The sequence below is a fragment of the Nothoprocta perdicaria genome, unplaced genomic scaffold (genome assembly GCF_003342845.1).
Source record: "Nothoprocta perdicaria isolate Ctin4 unplaced genomic scaffold, notPer1 scaffold_281, whole genome shotgun sequence".
Taxonomy (NCBI): Eukaryota; Metazoa; Chordata; class Aves; order Tinamiformes; family Tinamidae; genus Nothoprocta; species Nothoprocta perdicaria.
In genome coordinates, this window is record NW_020455512.1 from 408,847 (window position 1) to 433,824 (window position 24,978).

Below are 24,978 nucleotides of genomic sequence, written 5' to 3' on the forward strand. Positions count from 1 at the left end.
CAATATTGCACCTAAGCCTGTGTATACAAAGCAAAAAAAAAAAAAACCCAACAGTTCTCTCTTCAGTGTTTTGCCTGCACATTTCCGTGTGAAAGCAAGTGCCATTCTGTTCTGTAGTTCTGAAGCATTCACGCTAAAGGGATTTAAAGGATTTCGCTTATGAACATTATTGAAGATGCAAAAACAGCGTGTTCCAGGTCTGTGGCAAAAAAAGCAAAAAATTAATTATCTAGGTGTCAAAAATGTTGAATGTACAAATGTTCTGCTATTTTTCAGCAGCAATTAAGAACCTCTTCAAGGCCACAGACATCTCTTTGTTCCTTTTTGACATTTTTCACCTTTTAGGCCAACATGGGAGGCAGAATAACCCTTGGCAGAAGCCTAAGGGCTTTCAGAGGAGGAAAATGCTCTGGATGGGGGAGCACAGACAGCTGAGTCGTCTGAGCACTTTTTAGCAGCGGTTAGGAGCAATTCACAGGTCAAGTTGCCAACCTGTCCGTTACTTTTCCACTCCCACCTCCTCCCAGTTGCTAGATGTAAAGGTTTGTCCAGGTTTGACAGCAAAGCAAAAGACAAAAATGAAACTGAAAAATAATAATATTCAAAGACGTAGGATGTAAAGAGCAGCTTTCATAGGTCTAGTAGAAATTTTATATGATTATATTGTATTTGGAGAGCTGGCTAGAAAGCAGGCACTTTTTTTTCCTCATTGATAGGCTGCTGATAGTAGTTGATTGATTGCTGCTTTTAACATTCTGCCCTGCAGTAATTGAACAGTAATTTCTTGGGGTGGAAAGGTTAAAGAAACCTTTGGAGGGGAGGTGAATTATTTCTCCAAATACGGAGCTCTGCCTTCCCCGCAGTCGCCATACAGGTCACAGAGAAAATCCAGGGTGCTGGGTGCTTATTCTTGTATTGTGGAGAATTTTTGAATTTTGAGGAACATTATTTGAAGAATAGCATGTTGTATCTGTGCACTTAAGATGGTTTCTCCAAATCCAAAGGTCCACAGCTACACAAATGTTCTTTATGCTGCACAGGGCTGACTTTGGCTATTGTAATCCATAGTTGTAACCTCCAGATTTAATAAATTCAGCAGGGTGTAACAGTGGTTGAAAATACTGACCTTAAATTGCTCTGAAGGGTTCCAAAAAAAAAAAAAAAAAAAAAAAAGTCCAGCTGGTTGAATCTGAAGAGTGGACCGCTCAAGGTGACTTGCTCTTGGGATCTGTGCTCTTCACTGAAGGTTGAATTGAAGCAGGTGAAAGCAATGCAGGGGGAGTGAGAACAGCATTTTCTGATGGCTTTTACAGTTTGTTTATAGATGTATTTTGTAGTTAGCTCCCTGAGAGGGAGAAGTAGCGAGGACCAAAGCCTTCACCCAGAGAAAGGGCTTGTGAATCTTTTGAACAAAACTGAATGCGATTTGACCAGTCCGTGAACCATTGAAAGCAGGATTGAAGCAGGATTTCCTGCTTGGTGAGTGGAGATGGCAGTTTGCATTACAGATGTAATTGTGGGCAGTGTGCAGGCGAGGTGAGCAGCACTCCATAGACCTTCCTTGTTCTCCTGCGCAGTGGAAGTTTGACCGATAGAGCTCATCATGGTATTGCCTCCCTTCTGTGGTCGTGGCAGTGCAGCTATGGGTCCGATACGAGGCGTTACGCACACAGTAGCTTCTACGCCCTAGGGCCCGTTTGCACTATGCCAGTATTTTCTTTAAGTACATATTTATTATCTTCATGGAATCAAGGACTCACTGCCTTTGCAGCGTTCTTCTGTGTAGCATGAATATATACCCCCGTAAATAGGATATAATAATGTAAATGAGGATACAAAAGATGATTTTGCAGTACACAGTATAATGTGGCCGTTCTCAGCTCATCTGTGAGTGCCACTACATTAGTATGATAAGAATGATTAATCATGATGATGTGTTAACACACTAACGGGAGCTAAATATAGTTCGCACTCACATTGTGTTAAATTTGTTTGCTAAGCAATGCTGATAACAGCTGCAGAAAGTCACAAAGCATCCTTGTATCTTAAGGAGACAACTTCATTTTTACAATTTCAACATTAAAAATTAAACATACGCAATGAAGCTCATGATAGAACACGACTGCGTTACTTCAACTTCATGATCACTACCCCTTCTAGAGCTTTGTGGCAGCCCGTTACATGAATGCGTGGGAAACATATAGAAATCCTTCAGGTTGATGGAGTTGGTAGTGTTTGCTGCCAGCCATCCTTCCTCATACTGGCATTGTTACAACTGGGTTAATGAGTGGGGAAAAAAAATACATATATATATATATATATATATATATATAGCATTTCTGAATGCAGGTTCATAACTAGAACAGATGACCATCCCCGTGCTGCGTTGTGCTTTGCTCCTTGTATTTAGCTTTGATTCTGGAGTCTTGTGACCTTCCCTAGCTGCTTATGGGGAGAGCTTCTAGTCTTCATCGTGGTGAATGCAGATCAGAACCTGGAGCAACATAAAGACATTTTGTAGAGGACACTTGAACTGCTTTATTTTTTTCTTAGTCTTATCTGAGGTATATAGCTGTGTGATATATAGATACTTGGCAACAGTTAAAATGTCGCTGATCTGAATAGGATGAACAGGGTTCTGAGGAATGAGAAACTGTTGAAAAGAAATGCCAGACGTGGGAAAACTGACCTGTGGGAGGGAAGTTTGAAAAACTGGAATTACAAAATAGTTTGTGTCAGGGAAAAAAAAAAAAGATAGACTGGAGAGTCAAGTATTTCTTTAGGTAACCAACAATCTCTCCTGAAAAGGAAAATTCTCTGGAATTCCTTTTCTGGGTTCCACATAAATCATTTTTGAGTGTTATCTGCCATAATACAAATCCTCAGGTGATGCTGAGGAGATATTCATGCTGTTCCAGCTGTTCTGCCTGGCGTCTTTCCCAGGGCAGCCTGGGAACACTGGTGCAGAGATTGTATCCGGAATCAAATCTACTGGAAATAGCACTGCTGTAATAATCTTCACTTGTGTTCAGATTCCTCTCCGGACAGTTAGGGAAATGTGGCAGCAATAGTGACACAGCACCCAGTGAATCTCTGCAGTGAAACAGTTGATGGTTGCCCATAATGCAAGACACAGCCAAATGGAATAAGAGGATCGTGATGATTAAGAGGTTGCCTAAATAAGTGCAAACCAAATCCTTTACTCCCAGTGGGCTCTCTTTTTGTGGAAATACCGTGTCCCGTGAGGTTTCTGTAAGATCTCCAGCAGCCGACCAAAAGGAACAGCAGTGATTGAAACTGTGGAGTTAAGTCATTTTGCACAGCTTTTTGGTAGGACAGGATGTGCTTAATACAAAGCAAACATAGTCCTCATCTCTGTGACAGTAATCTGTAGTAACTAAAGATACAGAGTTTAAATTTCCAAGGAAGTTGCTGTTTCTGTATCTTATATGAATGAAAAGACGCTCGGATTCTCTCCTGACATGCATGCACTCTAGAACATTTTTAAAACTGCCCCACTAAATTGAGAAATCCTTCATGCTTCATATGGGAGAATAAATAATGTGGTTCAGCATAGGAAGAGCTCAAATCTGGTTCATGTGAGTACTGCAGTCATGGCTTTGAGAAATGGGCACGTGTTTGACTCGTCCACGGAGGCACTTCCATTCATGGTGTAATTGTTGTAACTTTAAACATACAAAATTATGGGATCAAAATATAACATGTTTCCCTGTGTAAAGATACAAGGAACAAACATTTGTTACTTGCAGGTAAAATGTTACTGTAAATTAGAAGGACCGAGAGCTGCTGGGCAAGGGGGGGCTGAAATCACTCACAACTTGAGGTAGGCCTGAAATGGGATCAGTCTTCTCCATCAAAACATAGTCACCTATTCCAATGGTTCTCTTGTGCAATTTCAAAGACTTTATTTCAGTTGAATTATAAATCAGGGTGTCCTGTCCATTACATGACAAAATATTAATACCAATGCATCTTTATTGAAGTGGTCTAGGTAAGTGAGAGACAGAAGCTGGAGTTGCATAAGGGAGAAAAGCACCTTTTTCCTTTTTAACCTATTGCAGGCATTCAGTGGCATTTCTTTCGATTAAATTTCAGTTTGTGAAATGACAATGCAAATTATTATATTACTGCATGTATCAATACTTAGGGAAAACCAGTTAAGATAAAATGGCCTGTCACTGGTTTGAACGTGTTCTATGTGAATTATGGATGGAGTGTTTTAGGACATGATACCTTGCCAGTTGTGTGCTGTAATGTGTTTGTTGGACTTGGGAAACTTCCCGGAGAACAGGATGTTCTGAAACTTGCTCCCTGAAGGCAAGTAGTTCAGGAGCAGCCTGCAAGGGGTTGCATTTCTCTAGATTTGTAACTTCAGATGGATTCTAGCTTCAGAAGTCATTTAAGGGTCTCTCTGGAAGATGAACACACTAACTTCATTCCAGTCGGAAGACAAGTTGCAGCTTTGGCTCTGCATGGTAGCAGTGGTAACCTGGTCAGCAGTGTCTGCAGCCATGCCAGGATTTAATGTGAGAGGTGACACGGTAAGAGCTATGGTTGTTTTTCTTAAGCACCTGTGCATATGTGTGTGTTTTCTTAAAGGGCAGCTGTGAGAAAGGTTTCCTTGAAAATCAGTCTTCATGAGCTTGTCTGTTTTGTTTAGTAATTTGGGCATGCAATTATTTAAAAGGATACAAAAATCAAAAGACCTGTGCTGTCAGATGGACTCCCTGTAGGATATTCATGATCCTGTCCCTTACTGATTTTGCTGAGAAAGTGGTAAAAGGCCGGTAGCCTGGGAAATACACTAACTGTGCCCATAATTACACGTAATTTATATAGTTCAGGATATGGACAGTCTGTTTGGGTTTGTAGTCTACAGGGAGCTGCAGACAGTGCCTTGTGAATGCAAGCGTTTTCCTTCAGTGGGAACAGGGTACCTTTTTGAGGAGAAACCCTTTGGGGCTCTTCATCTCTTGTTGCTCCTTCTGCCTCCTTGCCGTGGAACAAAGGAGTCCATAGGCTGTCACACAGCTGGGTGATTTCTCACCAGCAATGCCAGGTCAGTTGGATTTAAATTGATCTGTCTTATATACAGCTTCTAGTAGAGCTTGAACTGCTGTGTAGAGGGAGCCCTGCCTGACTCGTTAGGCATCTGCTCTTGTTCAGAAACTAGGTCTCTACCTTGTGTACAATGCAGGCAGCACGTGTAGGACACTTGTTTTTGTGCAGCACTGAAAAGTAAAGAGAAAGTTGTCTGCTTACTCCTGTATTCTGGGCACATGGCCTTTGTGCAGCTTCAGCAAGCAAAATTTCATACCATTTCCCACCTGTCTCAAAAAAGCAGCAGACAAAGAGGCAACGTCTTAAAATACTCTATGGCAAGGGCTGATAGACTGGATGATAACCGGCTGAGCCGGAGTTTTGCACGGAGTCAGCATTTTGTTTGCCGCCCCTTTTCCTGGCGCTTCCCTGTAGGGAAGCGAATCAAAGCCCTTGGCTAGTGAAAGCTCGTATTCAAAGTGGGAATCTTCCCAATGTAGGTCACTGATAGCAGGAGCTTTTCAGTGACTTGTTTCAGAGCAGGGGTGATTTAATGCATGGGTAGTGTTATACTGCATCTGCATTCATTTAAAAACTTGGAAGAAATAGTGTGGTTTAGCTAATATCTCTGGGCATTATTATATCAAAACTTTTTTTTGTTTGTTTTTGTTTTTGTTGTTTTTCAGAGCTCAAAACATACAGCTTTGGCCTGTTTTTAGGGAAAAAAATCACAAGTGTTTTTCTGACTGCTCATGTCACTCTTAACCTAGATGGCTCCTATGCAACTTTTATGTGAACTAGGCAGTTCTGAGGCTCCTTCCAAGTAGTTGCAAATTTCTCAAAGCTCCGTAGTTGCAGCCACTAGTGTGTATGGATAGCCAAGGAGGAGAACGTGGTGCAGACACATGAAGCACCTCACAGACCCACCGAAGGGTGCTTGGTTCTGAATTGCAACGTAATGAGGAACACGTAAACTTAAGCAAGTCGGATGTTTTCTTTTTCTAACAGAAAAGGATCATTTTTCATCAAAACCCCATAAAACCTAGGAACCTTTCAGTTGACAGGTGCCCAAGCCTTTTTTTCTTTTATTCCAAACAAGTGGGGTTTTTTATTTCTTTTTATTAAGTCTGTAATAGTGTTTTGATTAGTGCAAAACTCATCGTTAACTACAGCTAGTTTGGAGCAAGGAAATACCCATTTATGGTGACTCTGTACCTTATCTAGTGCTGAGGGTGTCTTGGTTTCTTTAGCCTTTCTACACTAGCATGACCCATTCTGAACAGCAGCAGAGTAAGTAGCAGCCAAACTGCTCTGATATACCTCATATTTGATTTAACTATTGATCATAAGAAAAAAGGTCTGCCTCTCTGTTTTGATTTATGAAATTCTCTCATATATTTAGAATTTTAATCAGTAAATTCCAGAATGTATAAATCTATATCCTGTCTCTTTTTGAACAAAAAGAACTTGAATATTTAACAGTTAGCTGCGATTTGCAATAAATCCTGCTTACATCTCTGAGATGAGTACTTCCAGTATCATTTTTATGGGAGTATTAAAATATACAAATGTTAAAGCTTAGGAAGAAGAAAAGCTTTCTGGAAGAGACGGAATCTGGATTTGAGGTTTTTGAGAAATAAGCTGGTTTGTTCTGCAGCTGCAGAATTTACAGTGTAATCTACAGATTTGTACCCCATAGCTAAGCCTTCTATGTTTTGTCAAGTAATAACATCTTTAGCTGTTGCGGCTATTGTATAAATAGCAGGGAGAAAATAAAAGGATAAATTAGGGGGATTCAGGCACCATGACTTTGCAGATACCCTGAAGCAACTGCCTGTGCTTTGAGCAGGACAATTTGACGAGACCTCTCCTGAGGTCTCATCTACCATGAATGATTTGGTGCCTCAGTTCGCTGAATAATGTGAGAGGTGGGAGTTGGCCTGTTCAGTTCAATGACCAATTACTTTTCTTTGAAGGAACAGTGATAAATGCTGTCATTGCAGCTCAGCAAGGTATCCCATCATCTTAAACAACTTTGTCAATCTCCAGCATGCAGTTCTTGACATAGGAAAGCTGAGCACAGGTAGAGACCCAAATGAAAGCCCTCTTGAAAAGGATGCTGCTATAGTAGTTCCAATTTGAACTACCCTGGTGCTGCAGAATCGAGGTGCTCTGAAGCAGGGTTTATATCTGAATCCTTGCTAAGTGTCCTGGCCTTGCAATACATTTCTCTCTAAGGTAGAAGATCTGCTGTTGTCTCACCTCAGATCAGGTACCTCTTCATGTGCATCCTTCATTGATGGGATGATTGCATTGCATGTAACTTGCACAACAGAATAGCTTATTAATGATGAGGTCCAGTTTGCAAATCAGAGTATTAGACAGTTGCTCTAATATATTAGAATTAAGCACGTGTAACTTAGTAAAATAATTTAATAAACTTAGTTTACTAGTAACTTAGTAAAAAAAAAATTTACATGTTTGTGCTTTTTTTAGGTTATTCAGGGTTTGTCCTGGCTGTATATTGTTTCCTGGTTGAAGAGCAAGATTTGAGAGCAGATGCATGTATCTTGTTACATTAAATAGTTTCATTTAGCTCCAACCTTTTGTCTACACGGTCTAGACATTAGCTCTAGGCTTGAATGAGCCAATTGGCTCTGTAACTTGGGAAAATACAGTATAACTCCTCTTTCCCTTCCCTCTTTATTTGGAAGCCAGCTGGAATAACAAAAGTTTCTTTAGCCTCTAGATAATGACGAATTTGGTTTAAAATACCGATCACCCAGCTCTGAAATTCAAGGATTGAATTGATAGATCACAATTGGAATAGATGAAAATGGAAAAACGAGTTTTGTGAAGTTGCTTAAGAGATTTTTTTATTCACCAAGATAAAATGTTTTTGTGCTGCTAAATGCTTATTTTCTATAGGCTTAATCTCTTCATTAACCACTATAATAGTGCAGCAAGCATGCAAGTACATCTTGTTAGCATCCTACATGAAGCAAGCATGGAAAAACGTCCCGTTAGCATCTTGGGCAAGGTGGAGGAGAACAAAAGAAGGGGAGGCTGTTCTGGGTATGCGTACATGAGTTGCATCCGAGTAGGACTGCACTTGTGAACCCAGTGTCCTGATGGTGCTCGCTGCATCTCTTCACTTGTCACTGTGTGTTGAACATGAGCTTGACAGAGAAATATGTAACCGACCCTCTGAAACACGGATAGTGGAATGGTAGGTCCTCAGCCTGCGTGAGCCTGTTGCGATCCCTGCTTGCTGATACCAACTTGTCTCCCTTTTCAGAACAGGGAATGTGCATCAGGGCTTTGTCAGGCTTTGGGTAACTTGCAAAAGCTCCTTCTCATTCTTGAATCAGCTCCCACATGGCAAGTACGTTTCCTTCAGGCCACGTGTGCGTGTATGTTTAACAAGGGTGAGATGCTCAAGATGTATATTTTATTGCTGACGTTGCTTAAAGTAGACCACAGTTATTAATTTGTGTGTCTCTAATGCGTGGCATGCATGTCACCAACAATAGTTGTGCAGTGCCAAGGTTGTGTGTATTGGAGACAAATTTGACTGAATTGGAATTAGGTTTGAGGGTTGTACTGTGACTTGGGAGTGTGTTAAAAACTGTTTTGAATGATTGGTTAGAAATCTTCAGACATCTTTACCACTTATATTTATCTATGGAACAATTTTTATTGTTTGTTTTTTAGAGGGGAAATAGAGTATAACAGGTTTCTGAGATGGCAAAAATTTTCAGTCTGCTTCAATGAGGTGGCTACCTCAGATTTATTTTTCTGTTTCAGGAAAGAACAACCTTAGCTCAAATTTCTGAAAGGAAAAAAAAATGCAGCAAAAATTCTTGCTGTTAACCTTATGGTGAGGGTTATTTACCTGAAACAGGCAAATAGTAAGCAGTTCACTGTTCTCCTCTCTTGCTATTTCCTTACATTTTTATGCGTACATGATGATAGTAGCCATCATATTCCATACTGATTGTGGGAGACTGATCCTGTGTTAATTCCGAGCCACTTCCATCATTGCAGTCTAATACTCCCCAGAAGTGGCTGGATTTTGTTTTCTCTTTCAATTTACATAATAGAATGAAGACACTTGACTACAAATAGAAAGATGGTGAAAGGGATTGTGCTAAGAATACCATAAATTTTGACTAATCAACGTGCTCCAGCACCCTCAGAACAGGTTGTTTGTCTATTGCTAAATAGCACAGCGTATGGCTGGTCAGTGTGACTTTGCAAGTCTACTTCCAATAAATATGAAACCCAGGAGACTGATAAAAATGTGAGCTGTAGGTACATGACATTTTTGACTGTTTTAACTTGAGTATTTACCACAGGTATTGGCAAGTGTGGAAATTTGATGCAATATGATGGACTTGAAACATAGGAAATGGGTAGCAAAGCTGGATTTGGAGCTCAGCCTTTCCTGCCTTCTGCCTGTAAGCTGTGGTCATTAAGAAAAACAGCCCCTCAGTTTTTATGTGATCTCTCTTTGCAATTTCCATACTGCTTGGTGAATATTTTTTCCAAAATCCCTTTCAGTGCTATTCCTAAGCTCTCTGTACCTGTTGGCTTTGTGTTGCAGCAGTTCGCTTCAGGAACTACTTGCATGTTTCTGGTAAATTTTTAAACACTGTCACTTCTTATCGCATTGTAAGATAAGCTGTTACTGCTGGGATTTAACCCTAATAATTACCCTATTCACATCGTTGCTTTCTGCAGTTATTCCAACATAATTAAAGGGATAGCATAGATACAACAGAACAACAGTCCTGCTCAGTAGAGTGCTCTGTTGCTTACTCTCAGTCTAATGAATAGATGGTCCTATGAAAGCCATTATTGCCGCGCTGGGCACAGTGACGCTCAGAAGGTTGGCACATAAAGAAGGCAAAACTTGGATATCAAACAGGGTGGGACAGGGAATCTAAGATGACCATGTTCTCCCTGGCTTGCTGTGTCACCCTGTGTGACCTTGGTCAGGTGCTCATTATTTGAGACACGCAGCGATACAGAGAGGTGATACCAAAAGACGGGGCCTCCTCATGTTATTCTGTAGCTTCTTAATTGTTCTCCTTGTTGTTTATACAGAGTTGAATAATCAAATTTCAGTGAAGGAAAAAGAGACTTACAGGAGGCAGATCCCAGGGGCACTCAGAGCCTCAGAGTACTGATAAGCTGTGATGAGAGCATGTCTTTTTAAAGCAAGAGGACGTCAGTTTCGTGACTGTAAACACGTGAAATGATTCAAACACATTTCAAAACAGGAAGCATTAAAAATTCATAGATGGCTAATCTTTGAACATTAGTATTTTTCAAGAAAGGATTTTATGTGACAGCCGAATTGATAAATTACCTCATCTCACTGAAGCAGGGCAGGATGTTTTTTGTGAACCTTTAAAATAGCTTTAAATGGTGGTGTAATTCCAGTATTTTTTCCATGCCCAGAATTTTTAAAAATCTGCTTGTGAATAAAATATAATGAGGCAGCAAGAAATATTTTAATTAAGCTCTTGTAGCCTGATTATAAAACTTTCTGTTTGTGAAGACGTGTGACACACTGACTGTACCCGTTGTGCACACGTGATGTAATCTCGTGATAACGTCAAATATACGGAAATGTTGGATGTGGCTCTTGGGGTGTGTGTGTGTATATATATATATATATATATATATATACGTATGCATGTATATACCAGTTCCCCTTGATTACAGAGGTGGTTGTGCCTGATGGTGCTGGGAATGCGCTGATGGATGGCATCGCTCCATAATTCCATTCAAACTTTCCGGTCTGCAGCCATGCTGCTGCAGGATTTCATCTAGAAATATATCCTATACAGATAGTTCTGCATATGCTACCTTCAGCTGCAATTTGGCTTTGGTTTGCATGTGAATGTGGACTTTCAAGAGAGAGAAATGCAGTGGTATTTTTACAATAGGATTTGTTGACAATTCATTTTACCATAGGACATGTAAGCAGAGGTGAGTGTAGCGGTGAGAACAAGCTAGGACAAGGCTACAATTGGGACTTGCTTTAGTTAAGGCAGCGTGCTGGTTAGAGCACATGCATCCCTGGTTGTCTGTATTGACGTAGCTCATTTTGCTTTGGGGTGAAGCAGAAAGCTCTGCCTGGCAAAGCTGCGATAAGGAAAGCAGTCTCACAGTAGGACAGTTGGCTCCTTAGTCTCTTTGATCTAAAGAAAGTACAGGGACTTTCCTGAGGCTCCATATTTGTCTTCCTGCTTGTCATAAAAAGTTTTAAATTTGCTTTGACATGCCAGGCAAGGTCCTTCGTGCGTGACAGGTTTGCAGGTGAAGTTGTGCAGGATGTGAAAGAGCTTGTGAGGAGGTTCTCTGTAAAAAAAGTGGCTGTAAAACTTCCTTCAAACAAGGGCCTTTTGTGCAGCCCCTGTCTAGGCTAGGGAGGCAGCTTAGAAGGAAACGTGATGCATGCGAGTGCTGAGGCTCTCCCAGGACCACGAAGGCAGAAGGTTAGGCTTGAGGTTCAAAGTCTGCATCTGCTGGGCTTGAAGCAAACCCAAGCCTCTGTTCATGAACCAGAACCCACTTAGACACAGTACACTGGCTTCAGAACAAAAAGAAAAAAAGCCTCCTTAGGTGCATGGTTGCCCAGAGGTTCATTGCATGCTGCCAAATACAGCTACAAGGGTGAGGAGGGAAGGGCAGGAAGATCTGCAGGAGGCTGTGTTGGGTGAGACCTGCTGTTGCTGTTGTTTTCTCGTCTGCTTTGTTTACTCCCACTACTCTGGTTCCTCTCAATGTCAGTAATTACTCTAGCAGCATTGATTTATTTTTGTGAGCCTTCACTGAGCCGTGTGAATACGGGAAGACAAGCATTATGAGAAAAAAAAAAAAAATCACGTTGAGAAAAGGCAGATTTGGCAGATGCCAGGTCTGAGTGGGTTAGAAGTTCATGTCTGAGCTTGGAGCATGTTCTTTGGCCCATGTGCTGCAAGCCTGCTGGTAGGAGAGGAGCCGGGAGAAGAGTGTGGCCAAGCAGCTGGCTGGGCAGAGGACAGACCCTGATTCAAATAGAACCTCTTTTTTGCTTTTAAGAGCAAGGAGGTCTTTTATTAAAATTCAACTAGTGTAATACGCAAAGATATACTCTACAGGTAACGTGAACTCAGATTTCTTTTGCCCCACGTTTACAGTCTGATGGGCCTCTCGGTTACAGAAGAGTATCCTCATTCCTTGTGTACATCTGGGCATTCTTAGCTCTCTGGAGCTTCATTTGATATATGTCATGGACGGAGGAATAGGAATATTGATCTAGGCCATTAAAACACATTTGTGTTATTTTATAACTGCACACAGAGACAACATAATAAATACAAAAATGTATTTCGGCTCATAAAATCCATGAGTTGATTGCTTTGCTCAAAGTCACTGCCACTGGTTTTGGTCACCGCCGCAGAGATCTCCGGAGCTGGATATTAGCAGTAATGCCTACGCATTCTGAAGCGCCTTCTAGGTAGATACTTGCAGTAAATTGAGCAAGGAGCCACATTTCCCCATTTCTCTTCCTCTCCTTCCTTCACTTGCCTTTATTTGACTCAATGTGGTATGTTAGGACTGCTGCCATTAAAACCACTGATGCTTTTGTCAATACAGTGCATCCAGTCTGTGGAATTTTACCGTGCATCCTTCAGTGGTGAAAGAGTGTAATTACCTGCAGGTTTTTCAGAAACAGCTGTGAATTTGACCAGTTTTGCAAGCTCCTCTTCCTCCTCCCCCTCGTTTTAATGCAAACCCGTGTGGCATTTGCGCCTCCAGCGATGCCTCACTGAGCGGTGAGGCGGCAGTCTTGGAAGCCGTAACCTGACGCAGCAAAGGCCACGCACTTGCTTTCCTGACAGGATCCTTCATTCTTTAAAAAATAAACACGTGTGGGAGCACACCCGAGATACGAGTTTGTAAATAGTCTTGAATACATGCAGTTTCTTAAGTCTGGGTCTGTTTGTGCAGGTTGGAGTTACTCCTAAGGAAATTTTTTTATGCAAGGGCATTTATTTAAAATTTAAGAGTTTCCACTGCATACAAGCCAATATTACAAGGAGTCAAGTGAAATTCTGCAGCCGTGGCTGTATGTGAATGAAGTGATGGCTGCATATCTTAGCTATTTCACCTTTTGCAATGAGCTTAGTTTTACAAGAAAAAAAAAAAAAAGTTCAACATTAGCACCTTTCAAATAAAAGGGCGTAATTTTTTATTTGTACTGCTACAAGTTTGCCTTGCTGAAGTAGGGTCATATGGAAAAATCAATGCAAGTTCCAGTGTCAGGTGGCACTGTATATACTGATATACTGTATCAAATGTGTGGTTTTTGTCCTTGATGTTCCATGTCTGGAAAGGTATGGAAGGGCTGAGTAGTCAGAGCTGAGTGTGGTACTATGGAGTTTATAAATAAATAGATAAAAGCAGTTTTAATAAGGTCTCTGGGAAGGTCTGTCCACTCCAGTGATCAGCCTGTCTGGGCTAGCGGTTACCTGCCTGTAAAAGGATATAAAAATTGGGTGAAGCATGAACTCTACAGTCTGCAGCTAAGGATCTTCTCGTGCTTGAGGGAGTGTTTCTGAGGTTAACAGCCTTGGGGGGATGTTTTTCTTTGTGTGAATTTGCCTAATTATATTAGAATCCATGTCAACTTCTGCCATCCACAGCAAATTGAAGCGAAGATGCAGTCTGACAAAATAGGAAATGAAGAATCCTCCCCTCTGCTAATCCTGACCTGCTGCTTTATAACTTAATTTGTTGCCAGCTTCTTGTTTGAAGGACTAGAGAAACAGTGTCTTCCTTTTTGCTTTCACTGTGCTACTCATAATTGTATGGATTTTAACTTGTACTGTCTTAGTTCTTTTCTGGGCTGAAAAATCTCAACTAGTACAGTTGTTTTATGCCAGGGATTATTATGTGCTTTACAACCACTGCATAATACTCATGCAGTGGTTGTGGCATCAGTTTACCTAGTGATATAACTATGTTTGCTTTCTACAACTTCCTAATAGTTGACAATTTTGGCTTTGTGTTCTTTTTTTATTTTTCTTTTTGAAATAACGACACAGTCTCCTATTCCAATGTTGCGTAAAATTCTCTGGGCCTCGTTTTGATTTGCTGATGCGAGAATAGATAAATTGCAAGATGAACTTTGAGGTAATGCCTTCAGTTGCTATCAAGTTTTGCAGATATAATCAAGTCCTAGTTAAGGCCATGTGTAACTTTCACCAACGTTATTGCCAGTCCTATATTAAATACAATTACTGTTGTTCAGGAGCTGGCTACCAACTCAGAGTAGTTCTGTAACCCAAAAGTAAACAGGGCAATACTGTGCTTGCACATCAGCAACACATATGACATTTTAATGTTTACTTTTCTCTAACTGCAGGTATTTATGAGCCGCCATTTCTTATATTATTGTGGTGAACCTACTCTGGATGTGAAAATTGCCTTTTGTCAGGTGTGTGTTCCTTACAGGTAAAACAAGGTACAGTATATCCTTGTACTTCATTTTTTGCTGTTCATGCTATAAGACTGTAACAAATTAATTTCAGCAGCTCTCAGAGAGTAACTGGTTATGAGAATTACAGTAAATAGAAAACAGAAGAATGTATCATAAAAAGTACTTGCCTACTTGCTTTGGTTGTCATATATGTTGTAAACGAGTTTTGTTTTTACGTTGCCAAAATGGCAATTAATGTGGTAAGACTTCTTAAACAGGAAAATAGCAGCAGAGCTTCTTCGACACCACCAGTTTTGTCCGCAATTCCCATTAACCTAATGGTGAATAAAAACAAACAAACAAAAAATCTTTAATCCAAAATAAGTGAATCTATATAGGCACTTTATTTGAAATACAGTTTTAAACTATGCATTCAGAGCATGACTAGCTTTATTATTTTCCATGCTCAGCAGCGTAGGCTCTTGCTGCACAGGATGTTTTAATCTAGATGTCATTCAGACCCACTGTAGTATTACAAGTTAAAAGCAACTGTTCTGGATTCTCTGACTGCATTTTTAGGTGGCCTTTTTTGGGGTTTGGTGCAGTTATTTTTTTTGGTTGCAGTGTAATACAATACCATGATTTGGCTCAGGGGTCATATTCACAAGTTCTCCTTGTCTTTAAAGAGTGCAGGCTTGTTACTGAGTGTTGTACTTCAGTAATACTTTATAATGCTGCAGAAATTTTTTTTTTCAGAGAGGAAAAGCAGGACATGAGATAACTGAGATCAGTTATCTGGGACCTGACTGTGCACATGAAGAAAATACTAATCGGTGCATAGTGACATTCTCATTCCTAGGTATGACATGGGCGTTAGTCTTTATCACACAATTGAAGTTGTTTGATACCCCACACAACATGCTGATGTTTTTGGAATGGGAGTTGTTGCTGCACCGATGCCACCAAAAGAGACCCCTAGAATTAATTTTTAGGGTGACTTTTTTTTTCAAACGTAACTCAATTCGTGCTTCAAAACGAGAACAACAAACGTTCAGTTTCTATTGAGGCCTTTTTTCTTTGGCCATATTCATATGTATAGGAATACATATTGTATTGCAATCTTTGCACTAATGCCCATTTGAAAATCACAGCATTTTTAGAAAGCCTTTCCTTTTACCATCAGAGACCACCAGGACTGTTAATAATTGTGTTGCTCTTCATTGATTGAGCTCATCTCACCTGTTTTTGAACTGTATCTTAATTTTGATAAACCGCTTTAATTGCCACTGACGTCTTAATCAGGTTAGATGAAGTTTCTACTTTGATCATTAAAGAAATTGCCTCGATGCAGAACGTGCTGTAATTATGCCTTCAACGGCAGAGGAATTGGCATTCATAAACCATGAGACAAGCACTGACCTGTGTCTTCGATTTAAAGGACTAGAATCATACTGTAAAATCAAAACCTGTCCTATTTCTAAACAAGGTACAATTATTCTTTTAGACTTAGGAAAGGGAGTATCTTTCGGCTATTGTCTACATGGTGAATACTCTAATTACTTAATTGTAGTGAGAAATTGAATTTTTGGAGTGGTTAATCCGTGCTGCTGTTGTGACAGGGCCTCTTGCATGCACTCCTTTTTCAAGGAAGATGTGATACCTATGGAGGCGCAGCGCGTCACGTGGCCAGTTGTATTTCTTGCCACCATACATTTGTGGAAGACAGTTTCCTAAAGGGCACCAAGTATTCCCATGTCAACTTACTTTTTTGAGAAATTCAAGCTATTTGAAGTATCCTTTATTTTCAATATGTGCAGTACATAAGAGCAGTTATTCATTCCATCCTATCTTGTGCAGTGCTCCTAACACACCGTGTTCCTGCGCTCCCATAATGGTATTGAGAAACACGCTGCTTTGAGGGCTGCAGTGCTGGCCAAACTCTGCTTGTCCCATTTCTCTCCCTTAATCTTAATTGCATCTTGTTTCTTCCTCTGTTACAGTTTCATTTTCACATCTGGAGCCTTAGAACAAACCCATTAGTACAAGTGGCAGGGATTCCTCTCTCCTGATTTTTCTTGCCAGTTAGATATAGCTGCTGCTGTCACCGTGTGCTCCTTACTCCACTTGCACCTCTGCTAGCTTCCCGTCTCTGGAGCTGTGCCTGAAGGAGGTGTCTCCATGTACTTTCTCATATCCTCTTAGGTCCTTTTTTTCCAGTCATTTTGGCTGCCTCTTTTATTTGGAACACTGTGCAAGTTCCTGTGTCAAGAAATCTTTTCTCATTGTGTTTCTGTGCGATGCCACAATTGCGAATGAAGTAAGGAAATTTTGGTAGGAAGCAATTACAGGTGGTTAAAGCTCATTGAAAATGTGGGGAATAAGTAAAACATATTTAAATGGCACTTGATATTTTCAGGGGATACCAGAGGACAGGAAACAGAAGGCAATCCTGTTTGTTTTTATAATCAGAACCAGGTAGCGGCCAGTTTTGAAGCTACTGAATTTTAAAGGTAGTTGAACCAAGACAGTGTGTTTAAAAACAGATGAGAATGTTGGAGTCCATATAATAATCAGGTCTTTTTTTATACAGACTGCACGTGCCAAATAAAATAAAAATTCTTATGATCTAGAATCAACTGATGAAAGGTCAAGTGTTCACAAGGGCCAGACTGGCAATGTGAAAGGCTGAGTTCTCCATAGCAGGGCAGGTTGCATCTAGGGTCTAGGACAGAGATGCTAGAGAGACTGATAGAATTTCCCCATGACAGTTGTTGGCAGTTTGGGCACATAAATTTGCAGACATGGGCATGCGTGTAAGTGTTACGGATTTGATAGCTGTGTAGTCAGTTTTGGAAAAACGTTTTCCTTGTTTTACTCCAAGTTGGGCAGTGTGGAGGAATGAGAAGAGTGTTATATGTGTATTCCAAGTTTGCAACAAGTTACTGGTTTTAAAAAAAGATAAATAAATAAAAATCAGAGTGTACGCATGCTTGCACATGCAGAATGGAAGTCCAGTGCCATTCAGTGTAAATCCGCTGCCCAAATGTTCATGGAAGCCAAGAACATCTGCTGCACAGATGTGTCCTCTGTCCCTCCAGAATAATTTTTCATGTTACGTGGTTATTGACGGAGGTCTCTGAAACTAAGTGTTTGTTTGCCTCAGTGAAGAGGGAGGATGGAGAAATGCTTTCAGTTAAATGATTTAATATTTTCAATCTTTTACCATTACACTGGGGCACCAATATTGTAGCTTGGTCCCAATTCATGTGGAGTTTATCTGAGAAGTTATTAACTGTTGGGGAATTCATTTTGCTGTGGCGACAATGAGACTTCCAGAAGAGCCTGGGTGAGCAGTGAGAGTGTAAAAAGAAAAACAAAACAATTGGTGGTAGATCACCATGGTGCCACCACCAGCCATGGGTCTGAAGACTGCTTTAGAAAAAGAACCTTTTTAATCATACTTAGAAACTGAAATAGCATTGACGTGCTCTTTTAAGGAACTGTGTTCCTAAGGGCAAAGCTTTTTGAATAAAAGTATAAATTGTAGATGAGTGATAGATTCTAGAGCAAACAAAACAGGTGCTTCATTGTCCTGATTTAGTAAGCACCCGTTGTATTGATTCAGAGATAGTCTGTGATTTGATTATGTGTCATCTCGATTTGGAGATCTAATGAAACATGATTAATTCAATAACACCGTTAATTCATTGACTTAGAAATTAAGGTTAAATTATAATTGTGACAAGAATAATGATTCCCTTATTCTTAAAAAAAGTCCGCAGCATATTGAGCGTACAACGCTAGGTTTATGGTGTCTTTAATTTTGCTTGTTTAGCCTTTGAGAAAAATAGAATGGTGGTGGTGTTTTTACAGGCACATGGGCTTAAAGGGAGGAAGCAAATGAGTAAATGACCTGGGGTCTGCCTGCCCTGCCTACCAAGCTGAGGCGTTTGGGCATTTGCCGCTCACAGTCGGCGTTTTGCTCAGAAAGAAGCTTTGAGAAAACCAGCCTGTCTCAAAAATGTTCCTTGGTGTCGGTCTCTCCCATCCAAGTTCCTTATACAGCCCACAGGATTTTAAGACGACAGATTTTGAAGAAATGTTATTCCAGAAGTGAAACCAAGAACTCAGTGGAAAATAATCCCTCGGGTTTGCTCTTCACAGCGATAAGATATTTGCAGGCAGGGTCTATCTTAGGCAGAGTGCAGCTGCTTATCAGGGCACGCGTGCGCTCCAGCCAGATCCTGCCAGCTCTGCTCCTCTGCGGCCTCTCCATCAACAGCCCTTTAATTGCTCTGGAAATGACTGAGGCAATTGCATGCATTAATTACCCAAACGACTGAGATAGTGCAGACGGCGTCTTCGGGGCTGTTTTAATGGATTTTAAGGCTTTCCTGGACTGAAAATAAACACCTGCAGGAGCTTAGCAGTTGCATCTTATCTGGCACAAAATTCCTTGGGCCACCAGTTCATGGATGAGTCTCATTCAGAAACCTTCTCCCTTGTATCTTTAGACCCCAAGACTCAGTGTGGATGTCTCGTGAGTAAGGGAGCAAACGAGCCCCCCTGGAAGCTGTGGCTGAGCCACAAATACGTGCAGTCCCCTCCCTTGTTCCAGACAGTCCCCAGATCTGCGCTTGCAGGGGAGCCGGCTCCAGGCAGGAACGCCGTTAATACGCTGCTCTCTCCGTAACATGCCTTGGTGACGCTGAGTGTTGTCTGTGCTGCTCTGATAATGAGATCAAAGCAAAACAGGCTGCACGTGTGCTTGTCTAGCCAGAGGTAGCTGGGATTATTGCTTGCCTATCAAGAGCATAACATTAAAATGCAGCCTCCCAGTTCCAGGTTTCCTGTGAGTAAGTGAGCTAACCAAATGCCTGCATCTCTCTTCCCAAGTGTAAGGAGCGTTAAGACTAGGGCTACACAGCACAAATCAGGTGCAGTCTTCCTTCCTTCTTCCTCCTTCAGATGACAGAAACCCTTCTCAGAATCTTTCACAGTCTTGTACTTGAATTTCACGTTGTGTCAGTGTCCCAAAATACCTTAGCTTCTGTGCTTCATAATACATTCTGGGCCCTGTGTCTGGTTCATGAGTACCTGTAATGCTTCTAATTGCTTTTCTGAGATGGTGTTTTCTGTTTGAATGGACAGCTGCATTTCTTAGAATGGTTGCAATGAATTCTCTAAATGAGGCAGTTAGAATTAAAGCAGTGCTGTCCAATGAGAGTGGTCATTCCAGTGAGATGATGGTTAGAATATTAATCATCCAAGGCAACCCAAGAAGCCCAGATTTCAGCAAGGTCAGTTCTCTCTTGTGAATCACCAGCTCTATGGAACACTGGCTTTATGTCTTTTTCAAAGGGAAAAATAATATTCTCCAAAGCGTCTTTTCTCTGGTCCATCAGAATTTGATGTAGTGTTACATAGTCACATAACGTGGTTGATAAGTCAGGATTTGTGGAAAAGCAAGTAAGAAAACAGCAAAGCCACATTTGAGAGCACTAAAAATTAACCTGCAGAGAGAGAGAGAGAAATGCATAAGCAGTGAAAATGCCTGGAGAAAGTATTTGGAAAACTGTTGGCTTTCCATGAGTGTGTTATCAACTGCATGAGGACAGATCTGTAACATGCTGAACTTCAGCATATGTGTATACGGTGTTTGTAGTTGGAACCTTTTAATTGTATTTTTCATCTAAGAAATATTGTATATTTTCCTCTTTATATTCTGCAGTGAATCAAGCTCACTAGCAGCCATAAAATTGTTAATTTGCCCTAAAACAAAAGGAATTCATATTGGAAAAATGATCAGTCTGTGTTTCGTTAATATTAAGTGATGCTTTACTGACATTAGTTTTTGTGTTTTCACCTTCCTTTCTTCACAACAGGGATTTGGGAAACAAGTGGATGTGTCATACGTTGCCAAACATTACAACATGAGCAAAAGCAAAGTTGACAACCAGTTCTACAGTGTGGAAGTAGGTGACTCGACCTTCACAGTTCTCAAACGCTACCAAAACTTGAAACCTATTGGCTCCGGGGCTCAGGGAATAGTTTGGTAAGTAACAACATCTCTCCTATGCTTTTTGTTGGGATTTGCCTTTTGCATCTTTGGTTTATTAGCCAGAGACACTGTCTAAAATTGCAAAAATAATAGTCAAATAATAGATTGCCTGAGGCAAAAGGAGCCTAACTGCTCTCTGATAAATTCTCTTGCTTTCTTGATAGCATTGGATTGATTTCTGCACACAGCAAGAAGCAACTAGCAAAAAGCAGGAGAAAGATTTTATCATATTTGACAACTGTGGCACTATTTCCAGAGGCATTGCAAATTATATCCCAAGGAAGCCATGTAATTTTACGTACAGTAAAAGTCTGAGAGAAACGGGTCATACCCTATGGCATGTTCAGGCCTTTTGAATGGACGGCTTAAGAATTGAGATAACTGCTAAGGTCTCCTTTATTTTTCAAAAGACATCTCAATAATGCAGACAAAAGACACAAACACACTAGCTGTCATTAGTACCACTTGATGTTCTGTCTTTAACATGAAAGGACTAGAGGGTAGTGCTAAATCAGCTTTGGGAAAGAAATGTGATTTCCTTATTAAATCCTGTCAGTGTTTGTTCTGCACTAGTCTGCTTCCTTATATAGCAACACATGTGTTCTCCTTAGAGATGTTGCACTTGAGTTTGCCACAAAAGAGGAACTTGACACCCTATCCCAAACTCCTCTGATCAAAGAAGAATAGATGATGCTTTTGCTCTGGCCTAGTGTAAAAGAGAGTAGGGTGAAGATATCCTAGTCTTACAGTCTGTGCACAAACTTATTGCCCTTGCTGAGCTAAACATGATAGAATAAAGCTGAGAGATGAGTATTTTTCTCCATCATTACTGTGCCATTCCAGTTATGTTGCCTTGGTTTCTTTTTGTGCCACTGAATGAAAATGCCATATGCATTGGTAGATACCTACATTGCTGCTTGCATAAAGGAGCCTAGTTCCTTTGAAGTTCCAGCGCGTTGGAGCCAAGGGCTACGTCGCTAACTATCAAAAGATGAAAGAACACATTTCATTCACAAGAAATACCAAGTGACCGCTGTCCCCAGATGTACTTGCTCTTGAAATTTCCTGGCTCTGAAAAGGGTGGCACTGTTAATGTGATCAGTCACAGTTGTTCCTGCAAAGCAATGCACAGCATACGTCCCTGAGGTCAGGTAGCTACGTTTCGGTCACACAGGCAAATCAGGATGGCTTTTTGTGCTTAAAATTCTGTTGGATGGTGCTGTGGGTTCAGCTTGTTCTCTTAAAGATTCGCCATTGTATCCATTAGTTCAGCCTGTGTTTCCTTTCCCATGCTGTCGTGTGCTTCTGCTGATGTGCTTTGACAGTCCTCTCCCGAGGAGGTTTTTGAAGAGACCCTTCAGAGGGCTTTACTAAGTGTTTTGTATGAGAGGAACATAGAAAATAGATGTCAGGTTTTACTGGGAGCTATTACTCTTTCTGTCAGTGAAATGAGCATAGCAGTTTAAACAAATTCTCTGGTGTCTCCCCAACACTAATACTAACCCACACAGTGGTAACACCTGGTGAGACTTTTTCTCCCTAAGAATGCACTGTTTAAGCTATTGTTAGATTTTCTTTTTTCACTTTGAGAAGTTCCTTAATGCTGAAAATTAATGCTGAAAACATAAGTAAATGGGCAGCACATGTCAAGCCTTGCGACGATGCTATATCTCTGCAGACCTGGGCTCTTGTCCTAAAGGAATATTGGAGCCAAGGCGCTTAATCTGAGTTGGCCGGGTGATTGTCCTGTTGTTAGAAGCCTCACAGCTGTACATCCTCAGAGGCAGTTGGCTTAGCCGTGAGGAGAGAGCGAGGGATAGCTTGGGGTGTTCTCACCAGTGACACAAGTACCTCCGCCTGGTGTAGAAGACTTCCCTGAGCGTGTAAGAGAGCAGCCAGCAAACTACCCGTAATACAGGAGAAGAGTGAACCAACAGCTAATTGAGTTAATTGTATTTGGACATAAAGAGCTCCTATTCTTTGGTTGCTTTGATTCTGGTAACTTCTTTTGTCTCCAAAGACCTTCAGTAAAAGAGAGGAAGAAGTAGAAAACAAAATACTTGGTAGTAGTGCATAAATGGACTTGAGATAGGATAATTTTTGAGTGGCAGAGTTACATGAGATAAATTGTTGCAGCAAAAAATAGATACTTTTTCTCCTTAAAAGTTTAAAGTGGTTAAAAAAAACATACAGGCTGATGTGTATTTATTTGACAAAAAATATTTCTTTTTTGCAATGCCCTTCTGGTACCTAACTACATTTCTGGTAGGAACGAAGTCGCCCTGTATTTCATGTTTATCTAGTCGTGTCTCATCTCCCCTTCCTGGTATGCAAAAATCCAAAACATGATTTGAATTGTGGCAATAGCAAGTGGTCTGCAATAAAACATGCCACAGTACTGCCTGCCAGCAGAGAGATCAGCGACCCAGGCTCTGATGTACTTGCATTGCCTGCATCTCTGAGTGGCCATTTTCTTCTCTTGCCTTCAATAATCTCCAGCTTTTCCATGACTACTAAAACTTAGCAAGCAAAATCTGATTACTGTTTTTGTGGTGGCTGATGCCAACTCATTTTACATTTCTGGCTAATGGGTTAGTGGCAGTTTTCAATTGCCCTCCCAGCTGAAGAGCCCCTCAGTGCTCCTTTCCTGTCAAGTACGACCTTTTGGTCATTGTCTCCTCCCTTTACTCACATTGGCTCTATCTCATTCTCACACCTTGATATATAAGGCAGATTTTCAAAACTTTTGGCTTCTCTTGTTGTCTCAGGTGGTCTTTACTTGCAAGTCAGTAGCAGACAAACGTCACCGCAAGCAAGAAATCAGGTTTGGGATTTGCTGCTGTCGTTGCATTGCAGTCCTTCCTAACAAAATTCAAAGTTAGCTCCAAACTCCATTAACTGAAAATCCTATCAGCACTGAACTTAGTGTTTTCTCTCCAGAGGAGGTACCAGAGAGTCCTTTCTTTCTCTTGAGCTCATGGGATCATATTTCTCCATCCAGGCTTCACAGACTGAAAACATGTTCTGTGTTTCTGCAGCCAGTAATTCGTCAGGAGCCACAAGAAGAACTAGAGTTTCTATTAAAAAAAAAAAAAAAGAAAAATCTTGAACTATGTTATGAAATTTCTGATGCTTTCTGGTGTAGCAGGTCATTCCTAAACTGTAAGTACTTTATTGCTGTGCTGCTGTTGAAGGGCATTTCAGCTAGGTATACAGCATGTATCCAGCTTGTATCCTTGCAAGTTACCAGCTCCTTGGGCCTTTCCTGTGTCAGGGATGGCCCTGTGTACAAGCCAGAGTAGATACTGAGTGAACTAAAGCAACTCAGGTTGGTTGAGGTAGTGTCAGGGTTGGACTAAGCTGCACATCAGCCTCCTGGACTTTATTCCCTTCCAGAAGACCATGAACTGGTGTTCCAGCCTTGCAGGACTGTCCTTCACCCTTCTTTAACTGACCAGATACAGTTTGCTAAGTTGGCAATCACAAAGTTTTTGACATCTAGCAGACTATCTCTTGAATTAGTGATAAGATAAATGCATGAGCAAGAAGTACAGATTTTGCAGTTCTCTTGAGAAAATCATTCTAGAGCTGACTCACCCTCAAAGAGTAAGTATAGACCATTCAGCATATTATATACTTATGAGAAGTCTATAAACATACTTAAAACTGAAAATAGTCTTTTTTTTTTTTTTTTTCTTTTTTTTTTTTCTTTTTATCACCAGATGAAAATGGTGCTTGCTGTGGGAGACTTCTCAGTGCATGGTCAGGCCTCAGACTCTAGATGAGAATTGCAGGGATGTAGTAGTGTAACGTCAGCCAGAAAGGCATGAGGCTGGATGTCTGAGTTAGGTCAGCTCAATCTAGATTTTATTCCAGTTTCTGTATTTTATTCCAGACCCTCTTTTATCTTAGTAGGCTTTCTTGAGCAGCAAAGTTATTTATGTTATTTATTATATTACTCAATGGTATAATTTGAGAAATTACAGCTTATGTGGAGCTGCCTCTGACAGATGTTAGTTAAACTGTTCGTGAAGATTGGTTTCCTGAAAAAAAAGTATTCTAGCCTTGTCTTTTGTCCACCTTCTCTTATGTTGGCGTATTAAGTGCTGAGTGTCTCTTGAGCCACTCATCTGCAGGTTGGAAGGACAGGAGGAGCCTCATGATGGAGCTGTAAAATACATTGGGCATTGAAGTTTTAAAACCTTGTTGTCATTAGAAATACAAGTCTCTTTGTGCCTCCCAGATTCCTTGTAGTGGGGAGAGCTGCAGGGCCTTGGCATCGCAAGCGTTGGGGCCGAGCAAGCGGAACCTGGTGCTGTGAACAGAATACGGGTTCAGAATTGCACAGCAGATGTCCCAGCCATGGAGATGAGCCTAA

The 24,978-nt window shown here is 40.8% G+C and overlaps 1 protein-coding gene across 13 annotated transcripts in view; it reads left to right on the forward strand.

Annotated features, from left to right (window-relative positions):
* The window catches only part of MAPK10 (mitogen-activated protein kinase 10), a 133,096-nt gene that overhangs the window by 57,609 nt on the left and 50,509 nt on the right, over nt 1-24,978 (forward strand). For 6 of the 13 annotated variants that reach the window (XM_026041326.1, XM_026041324.1, XM_026041322.1 and 3 more), the window contains 2 exons: nt 14,486-14,557; nt 20,425-20,594. In XM_026041326.1, the coding sequence (XP_025897111.1) occupies nt 14,492-14,557; nt 20,425-20,594 (236 nt within the window). In that variant the 5' untranslated portion in view covers nt 14,486-14,491. Of the gene's footprint in view, nt 1-187; nt 198-4,442; nt 4,563-14,485; nt 14,585-15,295; nt 15,399-20,424; nt 20,595-24,978 lie in introns of those variants that run through there. The other 7 variants (XM_026041320.1, XM_026041321.1, XM_026041329.1 and 4 more) reach the window with 5 other exon arrangements.